Here is a 27,805-nt window from a genome sequence, read left to right on the forward strand (position 1 = left end):
TTTTAGTGCTCTTGGAAGGGCACAGAAGTTCCTGAGTGGAAGTCACAAAACTGGCTTCTGGCTCAAATCTTTTTTTTTGAGCATGAGTGAGCTAAGCCTTCTCCTTCCTTCTCTCAATTTGGGAATAGAGCAAAGCCTTGTTGCTCTACATGAGCCATTTCCATCACTACAGAGTGATGTGGAACAGATCGCACTTGCAGAGGAACAGCATGGGCAGAAGGGATGGAAAGCCCTAGGTGAGTTGCCTCCTCATGGATCATGATCATATAGCTGCACCTGTGATCATATGGTTTTCCACACTGTGTTCCATAAATCTTTCCATGTCTCCTCAGATAAATGCTAGTTCCGTGATTTTCAAACACATTTGTGGCATGGTTTGGGCAGTATAAAAGCAGTATGTTGTGATTACCTGTTAGAGTGTTATCCCATAATGGTGCATGCTAAGTTGCTCATGGCTACAATCAGCAACAGAGGCCACCTTTAAAGATCTTTGTGCACAAACCATCTGTTTTCAGGTACCAAAGAAAAGAGGTACGCTAGTGGGACTAAGTCAGAAGTCACAACTCCAGCAGCTGTCCTTAAAGCAGCGTGACCTAAACCAAGCTTACAACAGAACAGACGTAAGGCTCAAAATGGCATGACTTTTGAAATCAAATATTTTGCAAGACAAAATGCAGCAGCAAATACATGTAAAGTGGACTAGTGTGCAGTGCCAGAGAGACACTTCTGCCTCCAGCACCAAGATGCCTTTTCATATAATAAAACTTCTGCAATGCTACCTGACAAAGTCTGTAAAGCCTCTGCCTTGTTCTCCCTCACATCCTTCCTGAAAAGTCTTCAGAAGGGACTCTTCTATGCTCAGAACAGTTGTGCTCCAGGTACCCAGCCCCCTGATCCAGAAGTCAGGGATGAGGAGCAGTATGAAGCCCCAATAATCCAAGGTGAAATAGTTAGCGACCTGCTACACTACTTGGACACCCATCAGTCTGTGGGGCCAGATGTGATACACCCACTGTGCTGAGGGAGCTGGCAGAGGTGATCACTGAGCCACTTTCCATTATCTACCAGCAATCTTGGCAAACTGGGGAGGTCCCAGTTGACTGGAAGTTGGCAAATGTGATGCTCATCTACAAGAAGGGCAGGAAGGAGGATCTGGGGAACTAGAGTCTAACCTCAGTGCTGGGGAAGGTCATGGAGCAGATGATCTTGAGTAACATCACACAGCACTTACAAGACAGCCAAGTGATCAGGCCCAGTCAACATGGGTTTATGAAAGGCAGATCCTGTTTGACCAACCTGATCTTCTTCTATGACAAGGTGACGCAACTTGTAGATGAGGAAAAGGCTGTGGATGTTGTGTACTTAGACTTCAGTAAAGCCTTAGACACCATATCCCACAGCATTCTCCTGGAGAAGCTGCAGCTCATGGCCTGGATGGGTGTACTCTGTGATGGATAAAGAACTGGCTGGATGGCTGGGCCCAAAGAGTTGTGGGGAACAGAGCCAAATCCAGTTGGTGGCCGGTCACTAGTGGTGTTCCCCAGGGCCCAGTATTGGGGCCAGTTCTGTTTAATCTCTTTATCAATGGTCTGGAAGAAGGGATTGAGTGCACTCTTAGTAAGTTTGCAAATGACACTAAATCGGGTGGCAGTGTTCATCTGCTGGAGGGTAGGAAGGTCATACAGAGGGATGTGGACTGTCTGGGCCATTAGGCTGAGGCCAATTGTATGAGGTTTAACAAAGCCAAGTGCCAGGTCCTGCACTTGGGTCACAACAACCCCAGGCAGTGCTACAGGCTCGGAGAAGAGTGGCTGGAAAGCTGCCTGGAGGAAAAGGATCTGGGGGTGTTGACTGACAGCCAGCTGAACATGAGCCAGCAGTGTGCCCAGGTGGCCAAAAAGGCCAACAGCATCCTGGCTTGTATCAGGAACAGTGTGGCCAGCAGAACTAGAGAAGTGATGGTGCCAGTGTACTTGGCACTGGTGAGGACCCATCTTGAACGCTGTGTTCAGTTTGGGGCCACACAGCATGAGAAGGACATTGAAAAACTAAAGAGAGTTCAAAGAAGCTGATGAGGGGTCTGGAGCACAAGTCCAATGATGAGTGGTTGAGGGAACTGGAGCTGCTTAGCCTGGAGAAAAGGACTCTGAGGGGACACCTTATCGCTGTCTACAACTACCTGAAAGGAGGTTGTAGCATGGAGGGTGTTGTTTTCTTCTCCCTCGTAACAACTCATAGGACAAGAAGAAATGGCCCCACGTGCACCAGGGGATGTTCCGATTGGATATTAGGAAAAAATTCTTCATGGAAAGGGTTGTCAGACACTGGAACAGGCTGCTTGGGGAAGTGGTGGAGTCACCATTCCTGGAGGTGTTTAAAAGGCATTTAGACGAGGTTCTTAAGGACATGGTTTAGTGCTGGAGTTAGGTTATGCTTGGACCTTATGATGCTGAGGGTCTCTTCTGACCGAAGTGATTCTGTGATTCTATGATCTAAGCTTTCTGAGCAAGAAAGGATTAATGTGAATTCAATGTAATATTTTAATTCCCCCTTTACTTAAATGGTGACATACACAAAATCTAATGAGCTTTGTATTAAGCAAGCAAGCCATTGATGTTGTATGGCATCGAAAGTCCAGAAAAAGGTCTTTGCCAAAACTGGTTTTGTGATTACCCAGATACCCTATTTCAGCTAGCACAAACATTGGCAAAAAGAGGCACCTCACTTGCTCTGTTTATGGTGAGGCCAGGCAGAGCGCAGCTGGAAAAACCTCTCTAGGGTCTTCCTACAGAAGAGTGTGGCTGGAGAATGTACGAAGGCGATCCACCCCTCTGGAAGCCCTTGCTGCTCCCACCTTCAGCTCCAGAGCTTTCCCCGGGCCACTCACCTCCACCTGCATCCCAGGTTTGTAACTAGAGCTCACAGCTTTTGCCTCTCTTTTTTTTTCTACTTCTAGCAGCTGACTGGCCCTTCTGATTATTATCCATTATTGATTTTTCAGGTAGGCAGCAATGAAGTTGCAAAAAGAAGTCCAAAGGCAATCAAGAGCTTGGGATTCAGGGCCTTGGGATGACTGGTTACCTGATCAGGAGCAGAAGCGTTCTCCTCTGTCCCTCCAGTGTAAACTGGTGTAACCAGCAGAATATTATTGTTTTTTTAAATCATGATTCAGTATAAATGACACCACGCCTGCTGGTGACAGGGTAGATCTGTCTCAAAGGGAGAAAAGGATCTTCATGTAGGAGGCAGCAGGGCTCACTGAAAGAGCTTTAAACTTGATTTGAAGGGAGAAAGGGATAAAACCAGGCTTTCTAGAGATAAGCCTTGGAGGTGGGATGTCAGTGTTTGAGGGATGATGTGCTCTTGACTTCCTTCAGTCTACCATCTCAGTGGAGGTAGCAGATGGAAATCCACATGGCAGCAAAGACAGAAAGTTTATTGATGTTTTAGAAACCATAAAACTTCCTGAAAACAGCCATAAAGGAATTAGGGCTTCTCCTTAAAAAGAGGTGGCAGAATCAATAGTCCAGTGAAGTGCATCTGTATTACACCAAAGCACACAGCACAGGCAAGAAAGAGGATGAGTTGGAAGCCATTGTGCAAAAGAAAAAGTATAACATAGTTGCCATTACAGAAACACTGTGGGATGATTTTCATAACCGGAGTGCTGCATTAGATGGCTATAAACTCTTCAGAAGGGATAGGCGAGGAAGGAGAGGAGGTGGGGTGGCCAAGTGCGTTAGCAACTGTTTCGATTGTCTGGAGCTTGATGAGGGTGATAAGGTTCAGTGTTTATGTAATATATCTTCATTTCCACTTTTTCTTAAAGAGAAATATGCACCTTATATGACCTTTAGAGGTTGCATTATTATTTATCATCTGGATCACACACCTTCCAGAGCAGTAGTTTGTAACAGATATGTAGAAGATTATGGCACTTCTTGGACTAATATGATTTCTGCCAGCAAGTATGCCTAGAAGTGTATGTTACTTGTGTTTCCCTAAGTTCTGATGCCTACTTTAGTGAATATAAAGTTTTAAAACGGGAAAATAAGCCATCAAGGAGCTACACATTTGATACTTTTCACCAGTATTCTATTTTGTGTTCCTTATACTAAGTTTTGGAAAAACATAACTGAAAACCTCAGGAGCAGACTCATGGCAACTGTCACCAATTCTTTGTTCTGCTGCAGACGAAGTTACACTGCAAAGTACATCACACAATGGAGTATGTCCCTCAAACATGAAAATTACTGTCTTTTACTGCTAATAAAAGATTATTTGTAAATAAATGAGACACTACGATGGGAGTCATAATCATAACTGAAAAGCCAGAGAGCCACTATTAGAAGACTACTCTTTTAAATCACTTTTCAAAGAGCTAAATTCAGCTTAATTTCAAAGTTACTGTAAAAGTCTGTAGCTGTTGTAAGAGTATTTAATTAGAGCCTTCGTATATTCTTCTCATGTATCAACATTTTAGAAACTGTGTGTCAACCCAACAGCCACAGAAAAGCTTTTGTGTGGCCATTAATACACACACACATCCAAATATTAACCTTCTGTCCTGGAATAATTAACTTTATGACCCTTAATGTTTTCGCATATACTAGAGAATTATTTATAGAGATATCTTCTAGAGACCAATCTTTTCTCCTTTAAAACATTAAGTGTAGCACAACCCACTGCAAATACCAGAAACATTCCAATTTTTAAATTTCTGGAATAACTTTACAACCATTACCCAAATACTCAGCTGTATTTTTCAATTAAGTGTGTGAAGGTTCTACAACCTTTTTCAGAGTCCAGAAGTAAAAAATATTTTAAACTATATCTGCACTAGAAAGGAACCCCAACCCTGTTATATATAAATATATCTTAAAAAGAGAGCATGCATGCATGCAGGACACCCAATTAGCAGAATGGAAACACAAACTGAAGGAACTAGCCACCCAGCTCTTACAGAGGCAACTTCTTATGAACTTAAAACTTCAAACGTTTAAGTTCCATAGTTCATATACATTTGTGACACAAGCTTAAAAGTAGTCCTAGCACATTAAAAAAATTCAGACAGCAGCAATTTAACAGCACTGACATCAAGAAAAAGTTTATTGTAGAATAAACTGGTAAGAAATATTGTTCCATTATGCAATTTGTTTCCAGTCAAATCTAATTCTACCACTGCTGGTAAAACAGAACATCTCATCTTAAAGTCAGAGTGGTCCTAACTTTGTCAGAAACAAGTAGTTCAGTTATATTATGTAAAACAGATAAGCGTAACTTTCATAAACTTCAGCTCCAGTGTAGCTGCAAGACCTTGAACAAAGTGTCACATTATTTTTTTGGAATTTTTTTCATAATATAAGCTTTAGACATTTCAGTTACCAGCAACATTCTGCCTAGAAAAAAAGGCTGCACATTCTTCCAATTCACAGTTTGAAAATTGAAGCTATTATAATATAGAGCACCCTCTTTCTAAACTGAAATATATAATATAGATAGAATCTTACATATAATATTTTATACATAATGTTTTTCATATTGTAATTAAACAGGCAAAATTTACATTTTTGTTTTGGTGGCAAAGATTTAATTTCAGACTACTCTGAAGCTCCTGTAGTGCTGTGAACAGAGGACAGGGAATCATGACCAGGCAGAAAGGAAACAGTGGCAGCACTTGCTTCAGGAAGCACAGGTGTAAGCACATGACGACAAACTGGGCATGTTCCCGACTGCAAAAAAAAAGAGAAAACAAGATAAATTTGCACAGTTTGTGTTCAATGCTGTTAAAGAACTGAAGGTTATTATTTACAAAGTATTTAATGTCTTCACAAAAGCACTTATAGTCAGATTTGACTGGATTGCCACCTGAGGCTAAGAAAAAGCTAACAATCTCAGAAGAAAGCTTAATTTTGCATTTATACCAGTTATAGAGTAGATACGCCAGGCTCTCTGCAGGGTCTTCCTCAAAGAATTGATTTTACAGGTGGGATTTTTTTTTTTTTTTGAGACAAAGATTAAATGCAAACAAGGACATGCCAAATTAACAGGAAGTATTTTGTCCTACAATTCAGCAAGAATAATTTACTATGACAGTAGAAAAACACAATAATACAATACAAGCAATATCAGCATAGTAATCAACTCTATAAACCCTTAAAAACCTACCAGCAACCCATGCTAGAGGTGTTCTGATCTGACCTTCCTAGTCTGAATCAATATTTCTTTTACCTCTTCAGGAAATTATGTGTTACACTGTAGGCTCACTGAGAACTAGCAAGTCCACGCTCATACTGTGCCTACAGAACAGTGCGAGGAGAAACCCCCAGTTAATGAAATACACTTATTTTAGTCTAGTCTCAGTATGATGTAAAACTTTTTTAAGACACTTGGAAAGAAAGTGATTACAGATTATGAAAGTGAAATCTAATCCAGTACAGATTTACCAACAGTAAATATTTTCATCTACAAGCATTCTAGTTATTTCTCCCACCAACCTTAGCTGTCTCTATAAATGGGTCTGACATACTCTCAAGACAGATCAGTTCCTTTGCTCTTCTCAGAGAAAACAAAGCCATATTCTTTACTTCAAGGTATGATGACAGGGAAGAAAGCTTTTCTTGTACCAAAACAAGTTATAACTCATCCATCTCTCTCATTCTTACCAAAAGCAGACCATGTTCTTCCTCACAAAAATACCCTCTCTATTGAAGAAATTGCCCTTCAGGTGAGTACAGATATAAGTTACTTTCTTCACTTGCACTAGAATTTAGTTCTATAGTATGTATAATTAACAGCCAGTTATTTCATGGTATCTCATCCCACATTTTAAGTGTTATATACTATTCTTCCCAGAAGAATGCCAATACTCAATCTCCTCCCTGAAAAAAACCCCATCTTGTAGTACTTACTTCCTGTAACCAACGAGTTACACAGGATTTGTGAAACAAATGATGACAGGGTAGCTCTGTTATGATTTCATCTTTCACATATTCACAGAAACAGATAGTGCACTGCTCTAGGCCTACATCCAGGATGAAGAAAAAGAATTACCATCTTGTTTTCCATCTGAGTTGAAATTAAAATACATATATATATTATTGACAGCATCACCAATAATTACAAAATACAATCACACTTAACTCCAGTAAAGATTAGTTTACCAAACTGATCAAAGTTACATTCAGTCTGATTCAAGATTCAAAAGGTCTTAGAACAGCAGTGCCTGTGACACACTAAGTATGTTTAAATACTGCATCTATGGTATTACAGAAAGATAATTTTCTTAACAACTTTGTGGAATTCTTAATTATTTTCCATACCATTGTAGTCATCTGTGATGATAGTCTGTGGCAGACAATCTATGGTTTCTTTAGTAGCTGGTGGATAGGTCTGTTCACCGTCAAATCCAAGGGACTCTAAATGTGCCAGAGTAGTCTGAAAAGGGTAAGTAGAGATCAAGTTCTCTTACATTCCATGTAAAAACAAGCAAGGAAATGAATCCAGTTGTAACAGTATGACTTTCTTAAATGGAAGTTATGTCTGTCAGACTAACCATTACATCATTTACGTAAGGAATAAGACAACACTGAAGGTCAAAACAGTAACACCTTGGTTTTTAAGCCTTCTTAAAGTATTAGGACAGAGTCATAATCCATTCTCTAATGCACATTTGCTCACTTTATAAAATTTCAGAAAAGGCAGCAAGTAAAAACACATAATAAAGCTTGCTAATACAAAACTGCAATTACATTTTGCTTTCTAATAACAAAAGTCTCAATGTGCTTCCTGGCTTCAACTATTGAATTACTCTGGTACAAACCAAAATATTGAATACCTTGGCTACACTACTATGGTAAGCTTTCAGGGAAAAAAAAAAAATGAATCCACACAGATGTTTCTCATCTGTATAATGACTTAAGACAGACATAGTGCTCTGAAGTCATCCTTATGAAAATTAAATTTTTCACCATACAAAAATCTTTTAAGATTCTGATGCTACAGCAGACATATTTGATGTTTACATCATATATTCAACCCTATAAGACAATGAAAGGATCTCCATTACGAAAAAAAAAGAGCAACACAGAATTCAGATTTGTTATATTTGCTAAGAAATGTACTAGATATAGGTGTCTGAACAGCAGAACAAACTGAAACTGAAGAGCCACAAATACAGAAGCACTGAATTCATATCATGAATGAACTAGTCACAGCCCTCAAGTACAACTACTTCTCTAATCAGCGTGAAAATTATCTTAATTCTAATGGCCACAAAACTCCCTTGGTAAGAAGTTTAAAATAATTTGACACTTCTGTGATGTAGGCTTAACTAAAACACCAAAAATATACTAGAAAAACACTGGATTACAGACATCTTCAGTAGTCTTTCCTCTTAAACTTTAGAGAAAGTATCCCTACTGCAGCTCCAAGTTTACCTGCAAAAGAGGTATGCTCCTCCAATTTAACAGCTTAAAAACATTTAATTCTGCTACAGCAGACAATACTGCCTGACTAACGTTCAAGTGATTTCAGTATTTGTAATGGTATTTTGTTACAGCTGTAACAAAATATGTAGGTAAAAATATTATGCTTAGATTAACTACTACAGCTGGAAAAATAAGCTCTGAGGCAGACAGAAGGTTGCAGTGATACGTGTGTCAAACCACTGTGTCTATATCTAGCATTAGCAGCCTTAAACAGAAAACAATTTACAACAGCATTGTATTGTTTGCTTTTGAAAGCTATACAAAAGAAACATCATAGCTAGAAAGCCTCACAATTACTCTGATGCTTAATACCACATGTTCAAAACCAAACCAGAGCAAAGAAATGTCTGTTTTAACACTTTTACAACTTTATAACTTCAAAGATACCTTTATTTCCTTCCTCTTAGTACTCGTGCAGCTGCTTACTGCTCCATGTACCATAAACCGAAAGCTGGATTCTGCTAAAAACAGGAGTGCTACAGCTTATAGGGGTTTGAGCTCCTCGTGTGTGAATCAGTACAGGAAATATTCATAAATGAAGTCACTGACACTGTAAAGACACCCAGCCTGTTCTATACTAATTAAGTAAACCAAATACTCACATCTAGGTAACTTATTTTAAACAAATGGAAGTAAAAAGTTTAAATATATATATATATATAAAATCACACATACAAGTTATTACACATTAGGATGCCAGAGTCCTACAGAACGTAGCATATTTTTTTTTTTATTAATTTTAAAATTTTTTTAGAAATAATAACATATTCCCTACTTCTCCTCTCCAAGTGTCACAATTAATTGGGACAGATGTCTTCCCCCACTAAGATACACTTGAATTTCGGATGCATTACATCACATCCCTTTCAAGTGATTCATAGCTACAGTGAATTATTTTGCTAGAGAAATTTTCAGAAATTTTTCTGAACTTAAATTATGTTGTTATAGGTAAAAAAGAATCTACTATTTCAGGTGAGAGAATTTTGGGAAACTTCAGTAGGTAGATCAAGTACATCAATAACAGGTTGAATAAAGTCATGGTCATTAGATTATTAATAATGTTATAATTAAACTCAACCAAATGTGTTTATCAAATCAGAATCATACTTAAAGCTAGTCAAAGTTCAGACTTCTCCATTACAAAACCTCTGGTGAAAAAAATACTACTATGTAAACTCAAAGCAAATGCTGAGGTATATTGCATGCCATATATAAATACCAAAATAGCATAACTGTCAACAACTAGCCAGCTAGAAAGCAAATTATAAATATATAGATAATATGTAACTGTTAAGTGATAAACCAGCTTGGGGTTTAGTTGTCCAAACAGAGAAAGAAAATACACGTGCAAGCAGAAGGCTCTGGAAGGTGAGAACAAAAGCAGTAGAACAAGCAGGAAAGGTATTTGGTGAAACAAACCTAACTATCCTGCAAAAAATGCTCAGCAAAACCAGAACAAGTTCTGATCCCAAAACAAAATGAACTATGTCAAGAGCAGATGACATCACCCCCTTCGCTCTTGGGGAGAGGGATGAGGAGCATAAAGTACCAATCATGAGGAAGAAAGACAGCCAGCTTCTGTTCTCAGTTCCTTCAAAAAGCTCTCAAGCGTGATCTCTTTGACCTTAGTTACTAAGATACCCCTTCACACTAATTTTAATTCCCTATTTGATTCATACATACAGTTGCAAGAAACTACAGAAGAAACTGTCATATTACAAACATTTTCTATGTACCCTGTAAATGGAAAAATCAGAAATTGAGTTTTCTAGCAGAACACAAAGACTCTTGGCACTGTCTCTTACCCAAACTTGAAAAGTTAGTTCAATCTGCTTTTTAAAAATAATTTTTTTTAAATTAAAATGCTGTTTGCCACATTTCTGATATCTGAACAGGCACTGTGACCACAGTACCAAAGATAAGGAAGGCTTTGTAACACTGTATTTACTGTTTCAATGAAAGATTTTACATTTTTAAATGTGCAGAACATACTTCAACATCATCTACAATTGTCTGAAAACCACGGAAGTTGTATTTAAAAGCTGTTCTGAAAGTCCTTCCAGAAATATAAGTTCCTAGTCTGTGTTAAGCCAATCAGTTACAGGGTCACATCATATTCTATTAAAAGATTAAACTGGACTAGACATTTGCAAGTCTTATTTTCTATAAAGCAGAAAACGTTACATCCTGATCCCATCCACATCTTGCTGTAGTCACTAAAAGACAGGATCTCAGCAAACAGAATTAATTCTGGATAGAGGGACATTACAGAGCCATTTTTGCTTTCTCTCAACTTGCAGAAATACTTGCAATATCACATAAGACAAACAAACAGTTTTTGGTAATCCTTGCTCATATTTTCCATACAATTGTAGTAACCATCTTCCCGCTGGAAAGAGGTGCTCTATATAATCTGCTTGATATTTGGAAGAAATAGTCATAATTCTTACCCAAAACCTGTGTTGCCCACTTAGTCACAGTCAATACAGCTGTTCCTTTTATTACTCAGTTATCATTTTCTGCTAATTCAAATTAAGAAAATTGGTTTTCATTCTTGTTTAACATTCACAGTGACCTGTACCACAGGTACCAGAGAATAACTACCTTTGTAGTCACCTACATAGCCACTGAGGATTGCTTTTACAGATCAGCCTGACAACAGTAGTGCAGACTATGCATTACGTTACTTGATCATGAATAATGGTGACCTTCTGTATCACAGAATCACAGAATCGACTGGGTTGGAAAAGACCTCAGAGATCATCAAGTCCAACCCTTGGTCCAACTCTAGTCTGTTTACTAGATCATGGCACTAAGTGCCATGTCCAACCTCACTTTAAAAACCTCCAGGGACGGCGAGTCCACCACCCCCCTGGGCAGGCCGTTCCAATGCCTGACCACTCTCTCTGTAAAGAATTTCTTCCTAATATCCAGCCTAAATTTCCCCTGGCAGAGTTTAAGCCCATGCCCCCTTGTCCTATTGCTGACTGCCTGGGAGAAGAGACCAATCCCCACCTGGCTATAACTTCCCTTCAGGTAGCTATAGAGAGTGATGAGGTCACCTCTAAGCCTCCTCTTGTCCAGACTAAACAACCCCAGCTCCCTCAGCCCCTCCCCACAGGTCTTGTGCTCAAGTCCCTTCACCAGTCTTGTTGCTCTTCTCTGGACCCGCTCCAGCACTTCAATGTCTTTCCTGAACTGAGGGGCCCAGAACGGAACACAGTACTCCAGGTGTGGCCTCACCAATGCAGAGTACAGGGGAAGGATCACTTCCCTTGTCCTGCTGACCACGCTATTTTTGATATAGGACAGGATACCGTTGGCCTTCTTGGCCACCTGGGCACACTGATGGCTCATGTTGAGCTTCCCGTCAATTAGTACCCCCAGGTCCCTTTCTGTCTGACTGCTCTCCAGCCACTCTGCGCCCAGCCTGTAGCGCTGCAGGGGGTTGTTGTGACCAAAGTGCAGCACCCGGCACTTGGCCTTGTTGAACTTCATCCCATTGGAATCAGCCCACTTTTCCAGTCTATCCAGATCCCTCTGCAGAGCCCTCCTGCCTTCCAGCAGGTCAACACACTCTCCCAACTTGGTGTCATCAGCAAATTTGCTGATGATGGTCTCAATCCCCTCATCTAAATCGTCAATAAAGATGTTGAACAGGACTGGACCCAACACTGACCCCTGGGGAACACCACTAGTGACTGGCCACCAGCTGGATGCAGCCCCATTCACCAGCACTCTCTGGGCCCGGCCCTCCAGCCAGTTCTTAACCCAGCAGAGAGTGCACTTGTCCAAGCCACGGGCTGCCAGCTTTTGCAGGAGTATATTATGGGAGACAGTGTCAAAGGCCTTGCTGAAGTCCAGATAGACCACATCCACAGCTTTCCCCTCATCCACCAGGTGAGTCACCTGATCATAAAAGGAGCTCAGGTTGGTCAGACAGGACCTGCCCCTCCTAAACCCATGCTGCTGGGTCTGATCCCTTGTCCATCCTGAAGGTGCTGTGTGATTCCATTCAGGATGATCTGCTCCATAACCCTGCCAGGCACCGAGGTCAGGCTGACAGGCCTGTAGTTCCCAGGGTCAGCTTTGCAGCCCTTTTTGTGGACTGGGGTAACATTGGCCAATTTCCAATCATATGGGACCTCCCCAGTGAGCCAGCACTGTTGGAAGATGATAGAGAGTGGCTTGGCAAGTTCTTCTGCTAGCTCCCTCATCACCCTAGGATGGATCCCATCTGGTCCCATAGACTTGTGAGGATCCAGATGGCTTAGTAAATCACCAACTATTTCCTCCTAGAATACAAGGGGCCTATTTGGCTTCCTATCTCTGTCAACCACCTTCAGAGGCAAGTTGTCCTGAGGGCCACCTGTCTTTCTGGTGAAAACTGAGGCAAAGTAGGGATTAAGTACTTCAGCTTTCTCCTCATCTTTGTTTACTATATTTCCCTCAAAGTCCAACAGAGAATGGAGGTTTTCCTTGCCCCTTCTTTTGCTATTAACATATTTAAAGAAGGACTTTTTATTATCCCTGACAGAATTGGCCAAATTAACCTCAAATTGCGCTTTTGTTTCCCTGATTTTTTTCCTGCATGATTTAGCTATTTCTATAAATTCTTCATAAGTAGCCAGCCCTTTTTTCCACAGTCAGTAAAGTCTCTTTTTATTTCTGATTTCATTCAGAATCTCCCTGTTTAGCCAAGCCGGTTGTCTTCCCCGCCAGCTAGCCTTTCGGCACACTGGTATAGCCTGTTCCTGTGCACTCAAAACCTCCTGCTTGGGGGATGCAAAATATCTGGAAAATGAATGACTGCTAACTTCAGGGAACAACCATTCCATGCCCTTGCAAAATCCCCATGAAGTTTATTCACAAAATCATTTATTTTGCAGATATCCCAAAGCAAAAACAACAACAAAAAAAATATCTACGATTGTTCCACTGACTAAGCTTTAGAAAACATTTTATGTCAATCTTGGTATTTTGTCTGCAAGCACACTATGACATACAGTCTGTCCTATTCAACCCTTTTAGCTAGGAGCTAGTAGTCAAACTCCACTTAAACTTATGTCACATGCAAAACACTGAATCGTTTCAACACCATACTATATGCCTATACATCATTCAACTCTTATTTTGACAAACACCCTGCAAGAGAGATTTCTTGAAGTGCAAAAATTGTCACATTGCATCAAACTGAATTTCAGCTAGCTCAATATTCACTCTGACAGCGACCAACATCATGTAACACAGAAAAGACAAAGATCGTACCATGTTGGTTCTCAATAACAAATGCTCTGGTTTATCCAAAGCTAGACAAATGAAGTGAGATTAGAACAAGATAAAAGGCCTCTTTGCTTTTGGATGGTGGTGTGTTGTTGTTGTTTTGGTTTGGTTTTGATCTATGGTTGGTTGGTTTATGGTTTGGTTGGTTTTATCCTAAATTTAAAATGCATGGAGTCAAGATAAACATAGAAAAGTCTTCTACTGAAGAAAAAAAACTATCCAATTTTACTGTTGCAATAAAAACAAACAACCTAAACATACATCCCCCCCCTCCAAAAAAGAGGGAAAAAAAAAAAAAAACCACAAACCAAAAAAACAACTGAAAAAACAAAACACACACACGTCAAAAAACACACCATCAAAATCACCAACTAACCGAACACAAACCACAAACACTGGGACAATTCATAGGCACAGTGCCAGGTATGAACTTCCCTATTTTATGTAAGGAATCCAGCAACATTCATTAGAATATTTTGAATGGCATATGTGTATACCAGTAGAAATCAGTATTTTTCCTTTAAGAGGAACTACAATAATATTATAAGAGGAGTATCACTGACCAATGACTTCCCACACTACCTCACTAAAAGGAATTTCCAACATTTATTTGCAGGCTTGCAGACCTGAAACTTCAAGCTAAAACAGTAAACTTTTTCCCTGATTCTCCTGATTGTCAAGGAAGTTCCTTAATCCCTAATACTGATTTTCAGATGATGCTGAAAAAGTATTCAATAGTAAAAACTTATGTCACAACATCACTGATTATATACCACCAAGAATATTTTAATACCTCCAAAGCTTCTCGTAAGCGTCGCTCTAGTGCCGTAAATGTGAGAAACTGAGGATCCATGTAAGGAATTGCTTGAGCGAGTCCTAGGCCATCACCGAACTCATCAAGTAGACTGAAAAACATGAGTTAGGAAAAATGGGTTTCAGTTCAAAGTAAACAGTAACAACCTGATCTCCTTCTATGACAAGGTGACCCAACTGGTAGATGAGAGAAAGGCTGTGGATGTTGTGTGCTTAGACTTCAGTAAAGCCTTTGACACCATATCCCACAACATTCTCCTGGAGAAGCTGCAGCTCATGGCCTGAATGGATGTACTCCGCAATGGATAAAGAACTGGCTGGAGGGCCAGGTCCAAAGAGTTGTGGTGAACAGAGCCAAATCCAGTTGGTGGCTGGTCACGAGTGGTGTTCCCCATGGCCCAGTATTGGGGCCAGTTCTGTTTAATCTCTTTATCAATGGTCTGGATGAGGGGATTGAGGTACTACAGAGAGTGCAGAGGAGGACAATGAAGCTGGTGAGGGGTCTGGAGCACAAGTCCAATGATGAGTGGTTGAGGGAACTGGAGCTGTTTAGCCTGGAGAAAAGGAGCCTGAGGGGGGGAACCTTGTAACTGTCTACAACTACCTGAAGGGAGGTTGTAGCATGGAGGGTGTTGGTTTCTTCTCCCAAGTAGTAGGTGATAGGACAAGAGGAAATGGCCTCAAGTTGTGCCAGGGGAGGTTTAGATTCGACATTAGGAAAAAATTCTTCACAGAAAGGGTTGTCAGGCATTGGAACAGGCTGCTTGGGGAAGTGGTAAAGTCAGTATCCCTGGAGGTGTTTAAAAGGCACATAGATGAGGTTTTTAGGGACATGGTTTAGTGCTAGAGTTAGGTTAGGTCAGGTTATGAATGGACTCTGTTATCCTGAGGATCTCTTCCAACCAAAATGACTCTACAATTCTATAACATGAGGGCTAGGTACATCAAACTACTGCACATCACCTGTTAACAACTGTGTGAATATACCTTCATGAGATGCTTATGTTGTGTTGACCTTGGCTGGCTGCAAGATAGCTATGCAGCTGCTCTCTCACACCCCCACCTCGACCTGACAGTCATGTAAATAAGACTAAAATGTCATGGATCAAGACAAAGACCGGGGGATCACTCACCAATCACCATCACAGACAAAACAGGTTCAGCCTAAGGGGGAACCTTAATTTAAACGAAAGGTTGAATTAGATGATGTTTTGAGGTCACTTCCAACCTAGGCTGTTCTATGATTCTATAAATATATTCTCAAAAATGGATTTGGATGGTGAGAAAACAACAAAAACTAAAACACCTCCCCCTTGCTCCCCTTTCTTCTCAGGCTCAACTTCACTCCTTCATTCCTGACTTCTCTATGCCCCCTACCCCAAGAAGGGCAGAAGGACAAGGAACAGCAGTTGTGGTCAGTCTGCAGCAGTTCCTCTCTGCCAGTTCTTCCTCCTCTCACCGTTCCCCTGCTCTAGTGTGGGATCCCTTGCATGAGCTGCAGTTCTTCAGGACAAACCTGCTCTGGTGTGGCTATTTCCCACAAGCTGCAGTCCTTCAATAACGGCTAGAGCGTGGGCTCTCCACTGTTCCTCCACCAAATACCTACATGTTCCACTGTGGTCTTTTCCAGGGGCTGCAGGTGAATCTCTTCTCCAGCACCTAGAGCAACTCCTTGTCCTTCTTTCGTCATGAAGTCTGCAGGGTTGTTTCTCTCACATCTTCCACACTCCTGTCACACACCCTGCTGTGTGGCATTTTTTACCCTTTCTGAAACACCTCCCTCAAGGTACCACCCTGCAGTGGGTCCACTGGAGCTGTCTGGAACCAGCTGTGCCCCACACAGGGCAGCCCCAGCCTTGTCTCACAGAGGCCACCCTGCAGCCCACCTGCCTGCACCTGCCCCCAGTACAGCGGTACACTCTACACAACACAGACCTCATAAGAACATAATGGGAGCTTTTACTGTTGACCACTCCAGAGTAAAAGGGCATAAAGTTCAGCCAATAAATTTCATATGTACACTATTAAGCTTGTTTTACAAAGAGCATTCCAATTTTGATTATATTGTGTGTCACAGTTCATCACTTGGCAGCTGTTTCACAATATAACTTCACAAGGACAAAATACCAGTGTTTTTCTTATCTCTACACTGTAGTTTATAATATTTTTAATAAGCAGAAGAAAGCAAGTGTTATGTCTCTCACTAGAAAGCATTCTGTCTAACTCAGTCTTAATTTAAAGCAAATGCATTAAAGTCTTCTAGAATTATGCTGTGCAAGTGGCTGTGATCACTTTCTTCCTGGTACTTGCAGAATTTTTGTAATAAATATATTGTAATATTTTTCAGTAAACTAACAACAGAAAATCAAGTGAAGCACTCAAAACTACAATATTAGGTAAGCACATATAATACTATTTTATTTTTCTTTGAGATACTAATATCCACGCCAGTTGCAAAAGATGAAAAGACTAAATATAGAATAGCAGACTTGAATGTCAGTTATTCATATTGTTTTACTTCTGTTATACTTCCACTATACTTACCACTTTATACTTAAAAACTAATTGAAAAGTACACCCATCCCTTGAATATTTAGTGCACTAGAATTTTCTCAGATCATAGTGTAGTTTGGCAAATCTACATCCTTTTTCTCTCATTAGAAGACACTCAGCACTTGAAGTACCTTAAGACTTAAAACTCAGATTCTCAGACTTTGAAACAACTGCATACTGATAACCATGAGTATTTTTGACATCTTTCATATAAAGCACAACAGTAACTACTAAACCTCTGAAATTAATGTGGAAAGCTATCAAAGGCATACCTCCACTCCACATCCAGGTCTTCACTCACACTGAAGTCATCCTCAAGGTTGTTATTCCCATCCAACAGGAAGAACCCAGGATGCACAAAATCACCAACTGTATCATTTTCCTCATCACTGCTACTTTCTACTTCTTCACGGTATTGTAACCAAGGAATTTCTCCTTCTTCCAATAATGTCTGTTCCCTTCAAATAAATAAATTAAAAGCTAAAACTTAAGAGATCAGAGAATTTATGAACACATGGAAGCAACACATGTTACACAGGCTAAAGCTGCATGTTTTCCAGACTGCAGCCACAGATTCGGAATTCAGCACTTGCTCTTCAAAAAACCCAAGAAACTCCCAGTGGTATTGGCTCCAGACTCCCATGATTCTATTGCAGAATCATCTGTCTAATGCTCAAGGCCAGCAGTACAGTAAGTACCTTGCTTTGCATTTTCTCTAGTACAGGCAGTACCCCTGACAGGGCCAGTAAAGTTAGCACTGAAGAGTCTTACTCATCTAAAAGTTTCTAAAGGCACTAAAAGAAAGGCCCTCTTGACACCCTGGAACACCCTTAATGGGAAAGCCTAGCCTGAGTGCTAAGAGATACTATTTGCAAGAGAAGCTAATTGCATAAGGAGAAAGACTCCTCTCATTACTGCATTACCTAGAGGAGCACAAGTCACCTGGATGTTTAGAGCCATGAGGCTGTGAGTCCCACTTTCCTTTTCAAAGGGCAAATAAACAGGAATCATATTAGAAATGGGTACCTTTGCAGTCTGTTCACATGAAAGAAAGCTAAAGAGTACATATCTCCATTATTGTTGTTTTGAAACAGAAGAGTTTTCATAATGCCATACTAATTCGCCAGACCTCAAGAGAGAGTGATATTAAAAAAGGAGCAATAGCAACCTGGACTGCTTGGTAATAGGTACTGTCAACCTGACAGTAAAAGCTGAAAGAACACTTAGGCATGGCTTGTTGCTTTATAAAGACCTAAACTAAGGCTACAAGGTCAACACTAGATTTTTCAGAAAAAAAAAAAAAAAAAAATCTTTACTTGGCTATTTATAGCTACAGATTCTGCTTTGCCACAAAGGCAGATATATTTTATAAAGTAAAGTACTGAATGACTGGAAAAATAACTCTCAACTACAAAGTAGTTCAAGTTTAATCACTGATAGGGCTGCAGAATAAAGAGCAACAGTAGAATATGAGAAGCAATAAAACAAAGAGAAAAAAACTGCTCTGCAAGGAGTACTAAGCAGTATCAGATGATATGCATGTAACATACATGTCTTTACAATTAAGTTGACTACTCCAGCTTTTTAAAGTCAGTATAACCAGCCTATTATCCCTATTGACACTACATGTCAATGCTCTCTCATTATTTCTGTGTCTTTCATAGAATTGTTTGCATGACATATTTTTTTTTCCCTGATTTGAAATACAACTACTCAGATTATTTTGATTAAGGCAAGTTGATTACTGCTAGCATAGTAACTTTTAGAATTTATGTTATTCTGTGTAGTGTCACACGGATAAAGTGCTACTGCTGATTGTCAGAACTTACAGGAACTTGGCTAATAAAACAAAACCCTACCGTCCTTGGTAACAGAAGTCTGTATTCTTCTCTTCTACACCACTGCTGCTGCTCTGCACTTCCAGCCCACATTCCTCTTTGCTTGGGACAGTCTCCCAGCTCTCATCACTTGAGGACTGGCCTCTCTCAGTAGCAGTAAAATGGGTAAGCACAGCTGCAGACCATTCTCCATCACTGCAATCTGAGCTGCAATTTAAACAAGGCAACAAGGTGTTAATTTAAACACTGCTTTAGAAGAAAGAGAACAAATATTCTGTGATTTCCTGCATTTCTATGAACATTAATCTCAATATGGTACAAAGTGAATTTCTCCTAGAAAAAATAGTCTATTTATAATGTATTACAAGGGAAGTATACATAAAGAGCTGATTTAAAAAAAAAAAAAATCCCAAGAAATAATTCTGCCTATCCCACTTTGCAAAAATGTTTAGCTCTTCCCACTCCACATTTGCAGAGTACATGAAACAACTCAGGAATATAAACCCAGACTCACTACACACATTTTTCTCCAAGCACACAAAGAGAGAACAGCGGCAGTGACACTGAGAACACTAATACTCATTTAAGAAATGATAAGCAATGTTGGCCTTCCCTAGAACAAAACAAAACAGTTCTCATAACCTCTAAGCCCTATACAGCAGTCCTTTTTTTAATCATACAAAGATACAACAGATGACTTCCTTTAAACAGGGAGCTTTGCAAACAGAATTAGCTCAGCCATCACACAGAAAACAGCAGTAAATAACAAGTTGTGGGCAGCTTAAAGATAGTAGTGACTTTAACAGAATCTCAAGGATGAACTTACCTACTGCTACCCTCGGTAATACCACTTACAAAGTTCTCTCAATACTAACGGTGAGAGTTGACACCTACCAAAATTCAAAGTACAGTCAGCTAGTGGTGTCACTCCAAAAAGTTATAGAAAACTAATAATATGTGAACAGCAAACATGCTCAGGGCACATCTTACACAGCAATCCACAACACCTGCAGCTCAGTTTTCAATCTGCTAAGCCCAGAATGGCTGTGCATCAATCAAAGCATGGAAGATATGGAAGCATTTTATTTTGAAGCAGGAAAATACTCTTCCATCACAATTTTCACAATTAGGGAAAGTGATGGATATGAAAATATTAATTAACTTTGGGTTATTTTAAAGTATTACTTTACACCAGAAAACAAATCTGTTAAATTCTGACACACAGTCTAATGCAACTTAAGTTGCACCAACTAAAGCTGAAAACTGTCATTCTAGAACCTTTTCTTTGGGTGTTTTTTGTTTTTGTTTGTTTGTATGTGTGTGTGCTTTGTTTGTTTGTTTTTGTTTTGTTTGTTTATTTCTTTTTTGGGGGGATGGTTGGTTGGTTTGTTTTTAATGTCTAAGCACACTGTAAGACTAGCCCAAATATTCAAATATCTCATTTTAGTTCTCTGTTTTACAATCCAGGAATGTTTTCTAACACAGTTGACAACGATATTCTATGTTAGCCAAATCGGTTCTCTTTAAAGTTTATCCACAAACAATAACTCAAACCAGAAGGGTGACAGAGAACTGAAAGGGAAAGTTAGCATCTTGTTATCTGATCATATTCTGAGATTGCTTGAGATTTTTTTGTCCCATTTGCTAACAAATTATTCAGATTCACACAATACAAATAATTCAATACTAATTTACACATAAAAATGAAGTTTTACCTGTCTTCATCTTTGTGGGACATCGAGAAGTGTCCGCTGCAGTCCTCAAACTCATCCCAAGAACTGTCATTGCCTTGAACATTTATTAGTACTTGAGCTGCTGAATTTTTCCTTAGGTCTATTTCTATATTATTTCGGTGACCTTCACACTGTCTTGAGTCAAAAAACACACCAGAACTCATCTCTTGTTTGCTGTTTCTCCAGGCATACTCAGCATGGCCATTTTGGGCTTCAGCAATTTCAGTTCTCCTCCAGGAACCACTTTCCTCTTCATCATCATAAGGGAGAAGACTTCCTCTCTCCAAGTGGTTTCCAGTACTGTTCATTCTTATTTTAGGTCTCACTACTAGCTCTGATGAATTTCCTTGTTCAGTCCTTCTATCATTGATATTTAATACATTAGCAATTGGTACTGGGGTTCTGATTTCAACATCCACTATATTTTCTATCTGCTGTGTTTCATGATTGGTGCCACCCCAGTTACTTCTTGGTATACCCTCATCTTCAGCAGAAGATTTAAATGGCCTGTTGTTTGGACATGCGAAGTCTGAATCTGTGCCAAAACACCTCACTGAAGGCATTAATCCTGCTTCTTCACAACATTCTCTGGAAACACACTGGTTGAGAGCTGATAATGAGGACAGTATGCCAGAATCAGGCACAGATTCTTTTACTAACTGAGAAACCATGTCATCTAGTGTTTTCTGAAATACACATGCTTCTTCTCCATCACTGCTATCTGGCTCATAAGAGTCAATATTTACAAAAGCAATTGCATTTTGACCATTCAAATCATTATGTCTTCCAGACATGTATTCTGCAAGGTCCTCAGAATGTTCATAAGAATTCATAAAGTTCCTTGAGATTTGGTTGCCTTCCAGACCAAAGGAGAACAGACAAAATGGAGATGTGTTTGCTTCAGAGGTTCGGTTTGATACACTTCGGCATGCGAGTTCCCCAGTTTCAGTATTTTCTAACAAAGGGTCATCTAATAAACCAGAAGAAACTTGAACCAATGGACTGGAACCTTCACGGAAAGCTGTAAGAAAGAATGCATTGGAATAATAAAAAATAAAATAAAAGATTCTCATCTACAACAACTACTCATGAAAAAGAAAGGACAGTTCACTAGGACTGCTGTGGTATTTGATTAGAGAGAAACATTTACCAGAGATGCAGTAATTCTTCACTGATATATTTACGTTCTCATTTATATAAACTAAGTATATATAAATAGATCTAAATGATGCAATTTCAGCTCAGCCTGTGACAGAAAAAAACAAGTATTAAAGGAACATGTTCATAAGCAGCATTTTTACGTTGTTTATATAAAAGGTAATTAAGATTAGAACTGTAAACCTGAAAAAAAACACTAGAAGATTAAAAAAAGCTACATTTTCTTCCAGAAGTTAAAAATTGGACTATTCATTCATTAACTGGCTAAGCTGAGTGTCCTGTCACACATAGGTAAAGGCATTTATTGCTACTACAAATTACATACTAATAGCACCATATTTTGTATGTGCAGCTGTGAGTGCAACTCCTCATAAGAAAATAATAGCAGAGATTAATCTGGAATTGTCGTCAGTAGTTACCACCATCCCAAATTCGGTTTGGTTATATTACACTTGAACACCTCTTCCGTAAAGGGGCAATAAATATCAAATCCAGCAGCAAGAGTTAAAGAAGGTAAAAACATCTATCCTGCTGCTACTAAATTTATGCTTAGTTAAAGTAATTTGTAAACTGCTAACCAAGGCAATACTCCAAACTATTTTTGAACACACAATGGCTTGCATAACTAGATGAGCATACTTAGTTTTTTTAAGTTGTTATTAAGAGATTTGGAAACTTAACTACTAGACAAAAAAAACCAACCCATCCGCATTGTTAACCGAAGCAATTCCCTAGCATGTTACGTGAAAACCAGACAGAGGTAGGAAACCATATACAATCAGTATTGCAGGGTTAAAAAAAAAGGAAAAAAAAAAAGGAATCTAATCTAAATAGTAAATTCATGCCTAGGTGGGTGAACTCATGGCACTGAACTCTTAAGACAGCTGTGCCTCTCAGCACTAGGGGTCTGTCTTGCAGGAAGCAATACTGTAACATTACATTTTATCTAATTAAAAACTTAAAGGTCCTTCACAAAATTGCTAACAGCTGAGGCTGGCAGGCAGGCTCCTCTGGAGATCACCCAGTCCACCCTTCTTGCTCACACACAGTCAAGGACCAAGTGCAGTCAGATTTTCAGTATTTCTAAGGATACGTCCTTCTCCCCATTTTACACAGTCACTTAGCTGTATATATAAAATGTCAAGTCAGTTAGCAAGGAAATTTGCAGCATGTTTGAGGCAGTATCCACCTATCAAAAAATAAGTATAGACTGGGAAAAAAAAGTAACCTAGTTGAGGTAAGGGAAATAAAGCAATCCAAAATATTTCTCAAAGAAATTAGAAGACTCATAGTTACCAAAAAAAAAAAAAAAAAAGCACAACCAAATATAAAAGGAAAATATGAAAGGAAAGGCATTGTGTTATTAGATTTAATATAGAAAATTAGTCACTCAGAATTTATATACAAAGCATTTGCATTAAGAACAAGGAGATAATACACTCCAAACTGCATATTTCTTACTACCCCTAAAATAACAGCATGCTCATTTCTGAGGAACTGAAACAAGAGAGATGGTAGCATCACAGAGAGAGAAGGAAGATCTCTGCAAGAGTCAACACTGCTTTACAGGAATCTTTAACTAGATGAAAGTGTTAAAATTACAAAAAATTAAAACACTCCAAGATGATCTACATCACATAACAATCTCCAAGGAGCAATGGTATATGCCAAAGTTTAATTAGCTCTACCTTATTATTTTTTTAAAAAAAGGAAAATTAGGAAGATAAAGCAATACAAAATAGTTTATAAAAGGAGGAAAAAAATGCTACTTTATAGAATCATAGAATCACTTCAGTCAGAAAAGACCTTTAAGATCATCAAATCTAACTGTAAACCTAACACTGCCAAGTCTAGCACTAAACCATGTCCCTAAGAACCTCATCTATGTGTCTCTAAAAGGCCTCCAGGAATGGTGACTCCACCACTTCCCCAAGCAGCCTGTTCCAATGCCTGACAACCCTTTCCGTGAAGAATTTTTTCCTAATATGCAATCTAAACCTCCCCTCGTGCAACATGGGGCCATTTCCCCTTGTTCTATCACTTAGTACTTGGGAGAAGAGACCAAGCCCTCCATGCTACCACCTCCTTTCAGGTAGTTGTAGACAGCAATAAGGTCTCCCCTCAGCCTCCTTTTCTCCAGGTTCCAGTTCCCTCAACTGCTCCACATAGGACTTGTGCTCCAGATCCTTCACCAGCTTCACTGCCCTTCTCTGCACTTTCTCCAGCACATCAATGTCTCTCCTGTACTGAGGGGCCCAAAACCAAACACAGTATTCAAGGTGGGGCCTCACCAGTGCTGAGTACAGTGGCACAATCACTTCCCTAGTTTGCTGGCCACACTATTCCTGATACAAGCCAGGATGCTGTTGGCCCTTTTGGCCACCTGGGCACACTGCTGGCTCCTGTTCAGCTGGCTGTCAATCAACATCCCCAGATTCTTTTCCACCAGGCAGCTTTCCAGCCAGTTTTGCCCCAGGCCTGTGGCATTGCCTGCGGTTGTTGTGACCCAAGTGCAGGACTGAGCAACTTTGGAAGATTTGAGGCTGTATCAAACTTTAAGCAGAAAACCTCATACACTCAAGGAGATGGGAGTATGTTTCTAATCCAACATGCCATTTCATATATATCTATGAAATTTTTATTCAGATGCTAAAAATCTCAGAAGACATTCTGGGAAACAGTAACGCTTAATACTCATTAAATCAGAAAGGGAAGTGGCTTGATTGGTATAAAAAAAATTCAAAGAGAACATTTAAAGATGTTTTATAAACTTAAACTAATTCCCACTGTAACTAAACTAAGGCTGACTAAGACAGAACAACTTCATCCATGATAGGTCACCTATTTAATTGCCTCATTCCAAACAGAAGGTTACAATAGGTATTAGCTTTCAAATGTGATTAATTATTTGATTGGAAGACAAAATAATTTGAATTATACAATGTTACAGTTCTCTAGTTGGTTAGAATGCATTAACTCATTCAGGAATGCCCTTCCTCAGGAAAAACTAAACAGCCTAAAATAGATTATACTTTGAGTTTGCTAAATTTCATTCTGTAAAGCCACTTACACTTTCAGATTTCTCTGTGAGCCTTCCTCCTCTAACCCCAAGCATCCCAGTTTGTAATTAAACAGCACCTACACAAAGATATGCACATACATAAAGAATTCTCTCTCTGAACATCCTCAAACTCCAACCGTTTGCTGTCTTCATTGCGTTGATGTTCATCTCTGTCTTGGCCATTCAGAGAAGGTCTAAAGCCAACATAGGCATGTCTTCTTCCATATCTTCTACCAGTCACAGTCTGATACCCTCCTGCTGGTTTGAGCCAGGCAGGTTTGGCAGATTCTTGACCCATTACTACATGAGATTATAGAGGAAAGAAAAACACCAGGAGAATCATTAGACAACAATACATCTTTAGAATTTCACTCTTTCCCAACAATTAAATATGATTTTTCTTGGCAAGGGATTTCCCATTGCTCTAAAGTCTTGAGCTCCACTCGCTAACAAAACGATTATTAAGAACATCAAGTGCTATGGGCATGTGATGAAAGCACATAACAGAATTTTCATCTACAATAAATAATATTGACAAATACCTATCTTGCCCCACCTTAACATGTTTGAAGTAAATAACATACTTTATGGGAAGAAAAAAAAAAAAGAAAATCAAGTCCAGATGTCACGTGACTTTTTTTTTAAGGTGGTGCACTTCTGCACATGGCTCTGACAACATGTCAGCTTGCAAAAAACATTTGCAAGCGCTATAACGGAAAAACCTTCAAGTGATGCATCACAATTCAGCCAGCCCTAGCCAGCTTCTCCCTCTGATGGGAAAAGTACAATTAATCAAATCACACCTTCTAAAGCAAAAGTCGCAAGTCCCAGGGAGATGGCTTTATTCTTTACATCAGATAGTATGTTCAGGCATGGCCATATAAAGCAATTGCCCACATACGGCTCCTATTATTACAGCAGTATTCCATTTAACGGATCTTAATGCTTCCACCAAAAAAACATGGGCTAAGCAATACAAGGAAACCTGGAAAAACAGTGGGGGAAAGCTGTCAACATCATAATGAAGAGATATTTTAATACAGCAATAGTATCAGCTATGAAAGTTTGCAACCATTAACACAGAATTTTCTGAACTTCGGAAAAATAAGAAAGCTTTTTCTTTGCTGGCTGTGAAATCAATCTGTTCACTACTCTTGAAAACATCTATATGCAAAGACATCATTTAATAGCAGTTACTTCATGCAGCTTCGAGTAGAATAGCCACTAGTAAGGCTGGTAGTTGCAGTATGTGGCTGCCTAGAAGATATAACTGCACACATGTACTAACTAGCAAAGAGTCCAAGCAGGATTTTTACTTTTTTTTTTTTTTGACCTAGCATCACTTTTGAAACTCATTTTGCTAGGACCAACATAGAGGAAACTAACTGTGTTGCTGTCTACCTAACAGAACATGAAAAATAAAATTCAAGGAAAAAAATACTTTTCTGGGAGCTGCACTCTCAAATCACATGATCCCTTAAACGCTTTAATGAAGAAGGAAACAGAAGAAAGCCATCTATTGTAAGCTACAGCTTCTAGTAGAAGCTAGTCTTAAGAGGTTCAAACACAACATCCTACAAGAATTTGGTCGACAATTGCCTGTATAGCAATTCTATACATTTCCTAGCAACCTGCACTTAAGTCCAATTTCTGAGGAAAAGTTCATATACTTGCTGCCTGATCTTCCCCACAGAAAAGAAGAAAAAAAACCAAAACAAAACAACAAAAACACAGCAACATGAGTAGTAGAAAAAAAATGCAAGTTCCAGGAAAAGAAAAATAATCACTCTCTCTCAGCCTGACATGGAAAAAAAAAAGTTGAGTAAACCAAACAAAATTATACTTAAAATAAAACACCTGCCACAAGATTCTAAAATATTACTGTTTCATTCCCAGGTGAACTAACAGCAACAGTGAAGATACTTGCAGTGTTTAAAATTAAAATGCAAGTACTTACATTTACATTGTTTAAAATTGCAACATTTAAGCAAATTATGATGGGTCTTTTATCTGATGCTGTCAGCCTCACTTTGTCATCTTTAGCCAGTTCTAAGAAACCATTTGCTACAAAAATGTTGTGCTATAACTCACCACATTACATATATGGTTCTACATCTCCCTTAAAACGTGTAATCCTAGCCATGTCGTCTTTTCACTCTTCTTTCCACAGATGAAATCTCTCCAAACATAGCCAAGTTCCATGAACACTGCAGAAGTCCAAACATGTCCATCACTAGCTGCAATATGGTGGCACTGCTTATTTTTATGGATCTGGGATACAACTCAGTTCAACCTTCGCAGAAAAAAAATGGCAGGAGGCAGGGGCTTTTTTCTCATTTATCTAGGAAACTTTATGCACTTTGGTTACCTATAATCTTCCCTGAAAATATTTTCAGGTATTTGTCCAAACCTGCCCATCCCACATTAAACAACAGATGCTAAAGTGGTCAATTTGTTACTAACTATAGTACTCCTGCAATCTTCAGAAAGGTGAAAACTCTATACCATCTTTGCAGAAAAAACCTCTTTGCAATTAGTGCAAGGAAAGAGGACTAAATTTGTTTTTCTTAATTAGTCAGCCAGTTAATATCATTAAAAAGTCAATGAGCAAGTTGTTTTTATTTAAGCAAGCTCTCAGAACTCTTAGATTTCCACTGATTATAACATGACTGGTTAGCAAATTGCCAGAGGGAGCTGACAATGAGCAGCCACATCTGAACTTGCAGAGCAGAATCCAAGAGTTAGGTTAGTAAATCAGCACAGCAACAGAGAAATCTGCCCTCAAATATGGTAATACAAGTGGTTGAAATAAAAAAAGGTAAAAATACAACATAAGTGCCCAAATCTGAATTTTAGTTTGTTCTCTAAAATGCCACT

At 39.2% G+C, this 27,805-nt stretch overlaps 1 protein-coding gene across 1 annotated transcript; it reads right to left on the reverse strand.

Moving 5' to 3' along the window:
• Window positions 1-5,393: 5,393 nt before the first annotated feature.
• Window positions 5,394-25,228, reverse strand: PJA2 (praja ring finger ubiquitin ligase 2). Its single transcript, XM_080362818.1, has 8 exons — window positions 25,028-25,228; window positions 20,692-21,718; window positions 18,998-19,183; window positions 17,411-17,596; window positions 14,566-14,677; window positions 7,323-7,437; window positions 6,912-7,024; window positions 5,394-5,732 (listed from the first exon to the last, which is right to left on the reverse strand). The coding sequence occupies exons 1-8, from the start codon at window positions 25,224-25,226 to the stop codon at window positions 5,601-5,603; spliced, it is 2,070 nt and encodes a 689-aa protein (XP_080218944.1). The 5' UTR covers window positions 25,227-25,228; the 3' UTR covers window positions 5,394-5,600.
• Between the last annotated feature and the right edge of the window lie 2,577 nt (window positions 25,229-27,805).

The sequence above is a fragment of the Nesoenas mayeri genome (assembly GCF_963082525.1).
Source record: "Nesoenas mayeri genome assembly, chromosome: Z".
In the NCBI taxonomy this organism is placed as follows: domain Eukaryota; kingdom Metazoa; phylum Chordata; class Aves; order Columbiformes; family Columbidae; genus Nesoenas; species Nesoenas mayeri.

Excerpts from the sequence above, each read along its gene's own strand:
- PJA2 (XM_080362818.1), bottom strand. The coding sequence starts at position 25,226 with ATGGGTCAAGAATCTGCCAAACCTGCCTGGCTCAAACCAGCAGGAGGG. Across the intron at positions 21,719-25,027 it reads TCAGAGAGAGAATTCTTTAT|GTTCCAGTCCATTGGTTCAA; the intron begins GTATGTGCATAT and ends CTTTCCGTGAAG. Across the intron at positions 7,438-14,565 it reads GCTTACGAGAAGCTTTGGAG|ACTACTCTGGCACATTTAGA; the intron begins GTATTAAAATAT and ends TACCCTTTTCAG.